This window comes from Megalops cyprinoides, chromosome 9 (genome assembly GCF_013368585.1).
Source record: "Megalops cyprinoides isolate fMegCyp1 chromosome 9, fMegCyp1.pri, whole genome shotgun sequence".
Lineage (NCBI taxonomy): Eukaryota > Metazoa > Chordata > Actinopteri > Elopiformes > Megalopidae > Megalops > Megalops cyprinoides.
Window position 1 is genome coordinate 24719703 of NC_050591.1, and position 11643 is coordinate 24731345.

Genomic DNA, 11643 nt, shown 5'->3' on the forward strand with positions numbered 1-11643 from the left:
TTTATTTTCAGTGAGGGCAATTAAGCAAAATGTAACCACAATGGAACAAACAGGCACAGCAACACAGAAAAGAAATTGGCAAATAATTTCCTGTTACATATACTTCACTTTCCTCAGACCACTGTGCATCATCAGTCAGTGTTGCTACTACACTAATTGGAGGGGGGTTGGGGTGGAATTTCCAGCTCAGGACATGTAGCCTAATAGCCCCTTCCAGGTGCGTATATGAATACCCTCCCTACCTTGTGTTGTCCCTCCTTGATACTCACTCTAATACTGGTGATATGAAATAATGGGTGTTCATAACAGCACAGCACGTACCAAGGAGAAGGCAAGCTTTTCACAACTGTGCTGTTTTACACATCTGTGTTGGCACGGGCTCTTATCCAGCCCATTTGTTTTAGTGCTTAAAAACACATCCTAATTAGATCAAAATGTACCATGAAATACAAGATGATCATTCTGGAGGATCTGAGTTCTATGTTGTTTGTTTTCACTGTGTCTTTTTTTTATTTTTACAAATTAAAAAAAGAACAGGCAAACCGACATTTAAATTAATACAATAAGTAAACAATAACAGAAAACCTCCGCATAACATTTCTGCCAATGCACTGAAAGTAATGCAATAATACCCATGAATTACTCTTTCATTTTCTCTTCTATTCTAAGCATGGTCACCAGCACAGCCAAATGGATTGAGCAAGCTCCTTTGACTCCTTTGTACAAATAAATGCAGATATAAAAAGGTGTTTACACTTGAGGAATACCTTATTAGAATCTCCAACCTGAAGAGGGTTTAGAGTCATTGTTGCTGGCAAAAGGCCGTTTCCAGACCCAACAGCAGTGGGAATAGCAGTGAATGAAGAATCAGGTTACACTGAGTGTCACTGTAATGACTGCAAGGGGGGGATTTGGGGCAGGTATATCAGCTAAATTATACTGACATTTCCAGTAGATTATATCCATTGGCTTTTTAGAAACAGATGTCAGAGGCATTGGAGTGGTTGAGAGATTAGGTGTATTATGCAGTTCAAGTCCCACTCTGGATCTGAAACCCCGTGTACAGTGCTCTATCCACTACACCACAATTCCTCTTCACTTTCACCACATACCTGGGTCAGAATGCTCTCCCCAGCTGTCAGAAGGAAGCCATTTTTGCAATTTGCTCAGTTTGTGTGTGAAATTATGTAAATGAGATTATGGTTCACCACATCACAAAGCACAAACATGGGCAGGGAGTGACGCGTTGGAGGGGAATGTTTGTGCTGAGAAAATGGCTGTTTTTTAACATGTCACAACAGACGAAAGCCACGGCGGAGGGCGTCTGATGAAAAACACCGGAGCGCGACTCCGTGGCCGGAGCACAGTGAGGGACAGCAGCGACAGTGGGAGAGTGTTTCACAGTGCACGGTGCGCGCTCTCGCAGTAGACATGAGAATGCAGCAGAGAAGCACCACAGTACCGGGGGAACAGAAAAACAGGAGACACCCACTCACATTTAGCAGACAATGGGACGTGGAGAGAAGAGACATGACCAACAGAAGTGAGACCTATGGGCAAGTGCCATGCCTGGGGAGGGTGGGGGGTGGTGGTGGGGGGGGTGTTGTGTGCTTACCCCAGTCTTGTCACACAGGCGCAGGGTGTTGAAGGAGCCCACGGCGAACACCTCCCCGTCGGGAGCCCAGGCCACAGAGGTGATGGGGTAGTCGTGCGAGGAGGACGCATACAGGAGACGGCCATAGCTGTCCCACACCTGCAATGAGAACAGACAACGGAGACAGAAAGCTAAGCAGAGCGCCTATCCCTCAGAGTCACACACCAGTGCTCCCTTCATCCCTCAAGTGTAACCGCAGAGCAAAGCTCTCTATCTGTCAACCATCAACATTTACTAAACATAGCAAGGGATCAGACACAAGCTTTAAACTTCTCCAAGAATCTGCTGTTATGAAGCCAGGACACGCAACACAAAACTTAGCGTATCCTTCCATCACACGACCTGTCACATGAGCAGCGTTTATTTCTGCATCTGGTCCTCCACAATTTCATATTCCTAGGCTCCTACAGAATATTCGAACCTCAAGAATGTATGGGAATCCACCTGGATGTGGTGGAAGACTGCTGTGCTGGATGAACTGTGCCAGATACGTTCAGATACTCTACCTTGTATTTGCAGTCCTCTCCACCTGACAGTATCAGGTCGTTGACAGAGTTCCAGTCCACCTTAAGAATGACCCCTTCGTGGGCCTTCCACTGTCGAAGGGAGAGAGCCAGAGACACAGATAGCTTTTGACTTGGATTTTAGTACTTTACTTAACTGTATTGACACTCTAAGGCTGTCTTCCACCGAAACATGACCATTACATATTTTTTACAAAGAGAGCTCATTATGCTATATAACTGCTTCCTGTTTTGTCTTTATATATACTGGTGACATGCAAGCACATTCTGACATATTTAACCATTATTGCAAGGAGTGTAGAGTACCATTACAATGAGAGAGACTAAAAAAATGACACATCCGACACAACTAACACATCTGATGTTGACAAGGAGGCACTTGGTTAAACAAGTTTCATCCCCTTGCATCTTTTTCACCAGTTAAAACAGTCATTTCCATCCTCTGCTGATGCACGCACAACTTAATTTTTAATTTTTATTCCAAAAGCTACAGTTTTACAAAGGATTATTAGTTTTACATGTTCAATGATGACTTTTTGTGGCAACCTGCACTTTAAAACAGACAGGAGAGAGAGGTGGAGGGAGAAAGAGGGAGAGCATAAGAGATGTAACAGATGTTGATCACAGCTCAGAGAAGTTCTCCATACACAACCAATAAATTCAAGATCACACCTCAACTAATGAGTAACAGGCTTTCGGTCACCTCCTCTCGGCCTTTCGAGAGAGTGCACAGATCGACATCGATACACACCTTTGGCCTGGAATCCTTATCTGGCTAAAATTCTTTATTTAAAAAAAAATGCTGAGGAGGAATGACAACACAGACTAAATTCACTAAGTTCCAACTAAAGGAAGAGACAAAAGAAATAACATTTTAAGCCCAGACTCAAAGAGGAAGCAAAAGAGAGGACGCTGCTGACGAAGAGGAGGAAATCAAAGATGATGAAGGGTGGAGAGAGAGAGAGACTAAAAGACTGTGGCCTTGTAAGGCACACGCTGAACCAGCTGACAGATCCCCAAATCTGTTCTCTGTTACAGTAATTGTTTGGACTTGCTCTAATTGAAAACAGGGGAGCGTGTTCGCAGTTCGCAGTAGGGACGGGGCTACACAGTGTTTTCATGCATTAAGATAATATAAATCATGTTAAAAAAAAATTGATGACATACATTAAAATCAAAATAAGAGTCTTGTGCACCGAAAGGTGCACAGAGCCTTTGAAGATCAGGAATAAGGACTGGTGCCATTCCTTCTGTCATACAAAGGTATGGCAGTGAAACCTCTTTGGCCTTGTGCTCTGAGAGACTGGGGATGCCAAGGGGGGGCCGGGGTCATGGGATCACAGAGGGGGCTTTTCCACACAATGACAGCTGTTGCTCAGGGAGGGGTGGGGGGCAGGGGGACTCACACTAAACCCTTCATGTTTACACAAGGTCCCTGGTGCAGTTCAGCGCCCAGAAGAAAAATAAATACACACATATATATAAAGAGGGAAAAATATCGATCGGGGTGTGAAATCCTTCAAACCTCATACATACAGTACATGCACGTGAAATAACCTCATTACCCCCCATCAATTTGGACTTTGGATGTCCTGACTATTTATTGGTTTTTCCAAAAAAAAAAAAACATTAATGGCATTAATACAATTAATGTACAATTATGTCAGGAAGCAAATTAGAATTTATATCCATTTCCACCCACTTTGAGGCTAGTGGTGAGGTTTTGCCGTACCTGCAGGACTTTGGCGCTGGGCTGCAGGGGTTTGATCATGAGCTGTTTGCCCGATGTGTAAAGGATCCTGTCGGAATCAGGTCCCCATGCCACAGAGTACACCGGGGATGCTGGGAGATACAAGGAGAGAGATCAATGGGAAACTGTCCTTTCTGGAATATCTGCGCCAGACACAGGAGATGAAGAGGGGGTACGTGTGCGATACCACTGCAGAGTGCCATTTCTGAAGAGACCTTCTGCGTGTAGCTTGCAGACGCTGTGTTTATACCGGGCAAACTGCTATATTTACACTCAACGTTCAGCACAAGGCTGCAGGCAATATTCACCTCACAGCAAGTGCAGCAGGGAGAGCTCATAATGCTCCAGACCTTGTGTACATTCTCTACTACAAATAACCACACTGCAGGCAGATAAATCGAGACGGTCAAAGTTCTCCCTTCAGAGCAGAGAAAAGAAGAGATTTGCTCCGCCTGAATCACCCCACAGACGAAAGAGAACGGCTGACATTTAACCCCGCTCCAGGTGCTCGCGGTTTCTCACAAATGCCAAGAGGTCACGTGACCCTGAGCTGACAAAGGCAGCGAGGGCTGCGACGAGTTCCCCCCTACCCCATCTCCTCCTCCACCCTCACAAATAGGTCACGGTTACATCATCTCTCCGAGAACACAAACAGCCCCCAGCTGTACCTGCAGCTCCTCCCACTCTGAGAAAGTGACATCGTTCACACCAAAACAGTGAAGAATGGATTACATAAAACTCACGGAAGAGATATGCTTCGCCTGCCTTTTCTTACACAGATGTATTGGAATTTTAAGATAATCTTCAAAAAGACATAAAGATAGGCTTTCAAGAACTGATCGGCCTCTCAACATTAAAAATCTCCCGCATTTAAGAGAGGGACATACAACGTATCTCAGCATCGCCTATGTACAAATAAATCACACGTGCATGAAAAATGTATCATTAAGAGTTTCTGAAATAGTTTAAATGAAACTCCACACCAATAAACCTTTGAAAGTTTATGATGCTTTTAATGAAATGGAACTGGCACATTGATCTTTGAGGGGTTTCATTTTATTTCCAACTGTACCCACATTACACCCAAATGGGCCAGAACTTGCTTTATGCCAAAGATTAGAAGATTATCCTTTTAAATCATCTTGATGGAGTACATAAAAGGGTCCCAAAGCACATCTTCTTCTAATTTTAGATACTTTAAAAGGCAAAATGCAGCCTAACACAAGCACTGAGAGAAAGAGAGAGAGAGAGAGAGAGAGAGAGAGAGAGAGAGAGAGAGAAATCCCTGAATTTCTTGAAAATCCACTGAATTTTCTTTTGTCACACGGTGTTCATCTGAGAAAAGCCTGAGAACAAAACCTGGAATGGACCAGGAAACCATTGGTATCCTTGAACAAAGGTACATGTGAGCTAAATCCAAATATTTCCTTGACAAAATCTACATGTACCGTTTAAATATGTGTCTATCTAATTCTTTGCGTCAAACAACAGCTTTGCCTGTTATCGGAAAAATGTGCACTTTATGGCATAGAAGACCATGGGAATGGGAGGGTTTGTGTGTTGACAGGTTGCTCTGTGTTCTATTTCACTCCATCTGTGACACTGTGCTTCGATTATACATGAGCCCTAGTAGTTCTCTCTCTCTCAGGTGTCTGTATCTCCTGGCCCACCTGCGTCCAAACAATCCCAGCAGGCTTCGCTGCTGTGCAGTGATATATCTGATGCGTCAGTCAGATTTCTTAAATGACGCTGACTCCATAAACATACAAGCCACACTGCAGGGTTCACCGAAGGTACAACACAGGACAGAACACGCCAACTCTAATCACAGGGCACTCAATCATAAGATGTTATTACAAATGAAAAGTACAAGCAGACATGTTACAACTAACCTTATTATGCATTTGGAGTAATCAAAAAAAAATGGCAAACAGAGATCAAAAAACCTTGTTTGCAGCAAAGATGACCATAACAAAATTTTTAAAACAATTTACATTTTTTAAACAGCCAAAGAATCTGAAATGCCAAATAAAATGCTAAATAAAAACTAACCCTAAAGGAACACATTTTCTACCATTTGAATCATTTAGAAATGTTACAAGTATGTTAGGGGTACTTTGTAAAAGTATTCCACTTTTTATGCACCTGGTAAGGTGCACTTTGGATCTTTTTTCATCCAGCTGATCAATTTACACAAACACCATCCCAAATGCATTAAGCATTTCTATGAATGTTACCACAGGATTGCACTGTCCTGAGAGAGTTTCAGTCCTCTAATTACTGTTCACACTCATAGTGAAAAGCTCAAATTTAAAGCACTTGCCAAGTCCTTACCTTGTTGGGCCAACGTGGACCTTAACATGCCGCTCTTTGACCAGATCTTAATCTGTCCATCCTCACCAGCTAAACAAAGCACAAAGCAGTCCAACATTTTACAGAGGAACATATAGTGCCAATGCATATGGTACACACAGTGTGAGACAAATCTGGGAAAGAAATGCAAAAACTGAGCATACATATTGCGAATGTATGTAGACAAAACATCATGAATAATCAGAGTCATTTATAAACAATGTTAACTACAAAATGAACATATTATTCACCCATGATCAATTCTATCTCACAGCAGTTCATTTTTAAACCAAAGTTCCCACAATCATCCAGAATTAGAACAAAATATACAGAGAACCACCAGCTCATAAATGTTTAATCTGTTGTTGATAATAACTACATTTGGCATTTAAAAAACAGAGAGCATCCCCCAAGTGTCAGAGACTTGGAGGACCTGAGAAATACAAACTGCTGAATCTAAGAGCACACCTGGTTACTGGGCTCACCTGTAATGAGAGCTGTCCCGTCATAGTTCCAGCGCCCAGCCAGGACGGCACCGCGGTGGGCCTCCACGCTCTTCTCAATCCGGCCCGTCTTTGAGATGAGGTGGAACTTACCTGTGGAGAGATAATTTCACTTCCCCATTTACTGTGCAAACACCTTGTGTTTCCTATCGATCTACTCAATTCCACTCTAATATTGTCCACCTTGATATCATGGCAAAATACACTAACTACACAGTGCAGGATAAACTTGGCCATATGTTCAGAACCACAAGTAAGATGTTAAACATGCATCAAGCTGGCATCTTCAACCCTGTGCTGTGTTCAAAAGACATGAGTGAGTGGAATGATGAGCATAACAAGAGAAATGTGTGAGTGTGTAAGTGTGTATCTGTCAGAATGTAAATATATACATGTGCATTAGTTTATGATAGTCTGTGGTGCAGGTGAGTTGTAAACATAGAAAACATAACCATCATTATATCTCCAGTACACATTTATCAATCTCCTACTGTGCTCAATCTTTGCCATCCCAAAGCAAGTTCTTCATGCTTTCCAATTCACCTGAAAGAATCTGTCGATACTGCACTCGAAATTCATTCGATAAAATCCTTTTAAACACAGAAGTGTGGGCATGCACTCACAGGTAAATGTTTGCTGTCAAGATTAAGGACCAGACATTTGAACTGGTTGGCCAAAGATACCCCACAATATTAGCATGTCCCCCTAGCTCAACTGTCTGGCTGCCTGGTATTGCTTTTTCGTACGCAAAAAAGAAGAGTTAATGCAAAGTCTCTGCTACTTAGTTTAAACCAGTTTCCTATCTGCTGGAGACAGTGAGCGATCAGGCATGGAGACAGTTATCAAAGACACTAGTCTACCATATACTTTGTGGCTGTGCATATTAAAAAATTCAGAATGTTCTATGTAATTTCTGGTTGGCTAAAACTGCAAATCAGCATGCTGCCGTTCTCTCCCGTTTCTATATTTGGGCTTCCTAAGAAAAGTAGATGTCGTCGACCCAGAAAAACAGAGCAGGTAGTAAATATATGACTATGCATAGCTATATTATAGATAGAATAAATAGAGTAAATAGAGTAAACTATGAGAAGAAAAAAAAAAAAGTGATTGTACACCAGGCGTTTTGTGAAACGCCACATCCACACTGTTCATAGCACAATTCTGCCACTGCTTGTGCAAAATACTAAATCCTTGTCTGGCACATCTGCTTCAAGAGTGTGAAACCCAAGCATGAGATGAGGTAGATAAAGATACACCCACAAAAGTTCAGATATGATTTTCCCCACCCACCCGTGTTATCTATCTGTGGCTCTAACAATTTCATAAGCATTTCTGCTGTGAGCTTCAAGAAATTTAAAACATACACAGAAACAAATGTAATTTAAAATCCACAGTGCACAATAACTTTCCAGAATTTTTTGGTTTGTTGTTCTCTATGCAAGACTCAGCTTGTGAACTAGAAAGTAATTCAATACATTGCATCACAACTGGGTTCACTCCTCCAGATCCATTTAGCCTTTTATAGAAAAGCCCATTCTGAAAATACCACAAAATAACGACAATAATGACATCTTTTGACCACAGCACTGGTGCGAGTGTGAGTATACAGATTCAACGTCGTTTTCATCGCATCAGGACTTGCCAGGGAAAATTGCTGTTTCAGTTAGTGGGTGTGTTTGTGAAACGCTACACTGCTATTAGCATTTTGACCACACGTTACTTGGCATCACTGCACATCTCAACTCCGTGTTTACATCCGATAGGCATAGAGATTACAGATTACCGGCAAGGCACTCACATGAATGTGATGGATGCTCTGGGCCTCTTAAACAAAACCACTTGTGCCCTCTCAGCTTACTCCCTCATTGTCCAGCTCCAACTCTGTACTGACTCACTTAGCAAACTGTTTGGTGAGGCTGAAACGGAGCTGGCAAATACACATTTAAATGGCTAACAAACTGTCAGTGTATTTTGTTTCAATGCCTCTCTCCAATTATTGGATAACTGGGTGGAGTTTCATTTTAAGACAAAAAAAAACTTAGCGAGTCCTTAGGGAAGCCAAACGCTGATGAACAGATGATTATTGGTCATCGATTGCTGTGCATTACCTTCAGCCATACATTCTTCTTCACTGTTTATTAGGCAACATGCACTTGCCTTGATACTGCCCAAGACACACATATGAATAAATCAGACTTTGCTGTTAAAATACTGTTATGTCTCATGTCATGCATAAGGAAATTATTTCTGGGTGCAACAGTGCAATAAAGTTCAAACAAAGATGCCGCAAACTTACTTCACATCGTCTGTCCACACCCAACAACCCTGTTGCCTCTTATGCAGAACCCCTCCTGATACTCCTTAAGCATCTTTAGGTTCACAACACGTGTCGGCACCATTCTAACAAAACATTTACCGTCAGTGCTGGTGAGCACGAAGATCTCAGCCAGTGCCTGCTTCTTCCCCCCCACCACTTTGGGGAACCAGTGCAGATCGATGGGGTAAATGTCCTCTTGCAGCTTAATGGCCAGCGTGGTCTCACTGGTCAGCAGATTCCACCTGAAGATCTGGTGGTCATCACTGCAGGAGTATAGCTCGTCGGCTGTGGTCCAACCCACACAGCTCACCAGCTCTTTATGTGTGCTGTTGTCAAGGCTAATACTGATCAGAAATGCACTGAATGCACAAATTGTTCTCTAGAAAAATATATGCTGACATGCATACTCAGTTTCGCACACCTACGTACTATAGCCATCCTGTTTGATCTTCTTGTGGGGTCTTCTGGGGGGAGCTGTCACTGTAGAAGGTGGTCTGATGAATGCAGTTGGATGTTTACTTTGATGCACCTAGACACTTTATTTCTTAGATTGTATTGCATCAACTGTACAAACTGCTGCCATCAACCCAAAAGACTCTCAGGAAGCATAACTGAGGCTGCTTCATCAGTGGAGTCTTCCCCTGTCTAACGGCTAAAGATTAGAGGTCCTGTGCTTGGCTAGTGTATGAATGGGAGAAGCAGTGTTTGTAGACCAGTAGCAGACAGGCTTCCCTCTGATCCAAGTACTAAATCAGTGCCCCAATGCAAGGACAGTGATATTGGAAGTGTTTTTCAGATGCCAAGTTAAGCAGGAATCATGACTCACAACAATCATTAATGACCTCTTGGCACGTGTAACAAAGGGACTGTCGTCGTAAAATTCCCCACTTGGTTCTTTCATTGTAGTAAATCTAAAATTTAACCATACCCGCCGCCACAACCTCCTCTCTGCCTCAAATCGTGGCGAGCGTTATCGCCAAAACAACTTCTATACGTCACCCAGGTGACTGCTATGAATGGGTCCATGCTACCCACATCAAAGGAATATACACAAAAACTTCATAACATTAGTAATCAAGATGCACGTTTGTATGCATGTTCATCATGAATATAAACACAATCAAGCAAAGACAATTTCAATGCGAATCATTTTCAAGGATATGTTTAGGCTCCTTCAGGAGAGATGTTTTTAATCTCATGGTTGCAAAATTCTTCAGAATCCAGTCCTCGAAGTCTACCATCAATGAAACATATGGATTAACAATCACATATTTTCACAAAACTTATTCAAAGCGTTACAGAATAAATCATTTGGTACCTACCTATGTGACCACCTAGTCGTTTATCAGTAAAGGATAACAATACACGACTAATGAAATCCATTAACGTTAAGATAACAGCCACCGTACGTTAACTATCTTTGTTGCTAGCTAACCTACAAATGAAATAGGTACTTGAAATCCCCATAATTCATGTTAATATTCGTTATTTAGTAAACCACATTTTATATATCATATGACGATAACCTGAAAAGCTACTATAACTAAACTTTCAAATACCTTAACTCATAGAAGAAGCTAACAGACAGTTAGCCAGTTAGTATTCGATGGGTGCAATTAATAGAGCAGTTATTGGCCAGCCAACGTCCGATGGCTGAGAAAAAGCCATCCTGTTACTGTTTATTAGCAAGCGACTGGTGTACCCAGCTATCAAACTGACGTTAAATTACCACTGAATTAGCAAACTAGCTAGAACATAACTGGCATCAAAGCATACAGCTACTTTGCAAAATACCTAACGTACTCTGTGATAACGTTAGCTAGCAATGCCAGGTGATGAGCAGCGTCTACCTGCTAGTTAGCTTATTAGCTAACGTTAACTACCTACCTCATACCCTTGCCATCTTAGGTCGGTATGAAGCATCTCGTTGCTATGTACCTAGCTAGAGTATTGTAGGTTAGTTTATTAACTAAGGTAATTAACGTTAATCTCAAAGTTTGCTTAGTTAGGTCGTCATTCACAATTCGCCAAACACCAGTACATAGTAACGGTACCTATGATAATCAAGCATCAATGGCTTAATAACACGCATATATAGCTAGGTACATGGAATAAATGGGAATCGGAAATGTTTCGAAATCGCTTAAATACGTTTGAAAAACATAGCTAACGTTAACTTAACTGCTACGTGTAATCTAACGCTACCCACCTAGGCTAGATAGCTAACGTTAGCTAGCAAAATAAGATGTGTAGTATAAATTGCTTTTCTTGCCTATCGCGAGATTAGCAACTCTGGCAAAGAACCAAGCAGCGATCAAATTAGAGATGAAACTAGCGAATATGTTCTACAATAACATACGTTGAATAATTTAAACAGAAAAAAGAATTTAACTGTTTTCATTGAAAAAGAAGCGCTCGACTTACTAGCTAATGCTAAAAATATGGACTCCTCCCATATCGCTCCACGTTTCTAGGCAACAGTTCAACACGTATGGAATAATACGTTTAACTAAAATATTTACATGCCCTTATTTTGCAAAAAA

General features: G+C 41.8%; 1 protein-coding gene across 2 annotated transcripts in view; it reads right to left on the reverse strand.

Annotated features, from left to right (window-relative positions):
- ift80 (intraflagellar transport 80 homolog (Chlamydomonas)) overlaps nucleotides 1-11285 on the reverse strand; it is a 47956-nt gene extending 36671 nt beyond the window's left edge. Inside the window, exons 1-8 of one of the 2 annotated variants that reach the window (XM_036537498.1) lie at nucleotides 10988-11285; nucleotides 10263-10334; nucleotides 9200-9421; nucleotides 6766-6876; nucleotides 6263-6331; nucleotides 3911-4020; nucleotides 2161-2250; nucleotides 1616-1753 (exon numbers count right to left, since the gene is read on the reverse strand). In XM_036537498.1, the coding sequence (XP_036393391.1) occupies nucleotides 1616-1753; nucleotides 2161-2250; nucleotides 3911-4020; nucleotides 6263-6331; nucleotides 6766-6876; nucleotides 9200-9421; nucleotides 10263-10299 (777 nt within the window). In that variant the 5' untranslated portion in view covers nucleotides 10300-10334; nucleotides 10988-11285. Of the gene's footprint in view, nucleotides 1-1615; nucleotides 1754-2160; nucleotides 2251-3910; nucleotides 4021-6262; nucleotides 6332-6765; nucleotides 6877-9199; nucleotides 9422-10262; nucleotides 10335-10422; nucleotides 10459-10987 lie in introns of those variants that run through there. The other variant, XM_036537497.1, reaches the window with a different exon arrangement.
- Nucleotides 11286-11643: the final 358 nt, after the last annotated feature.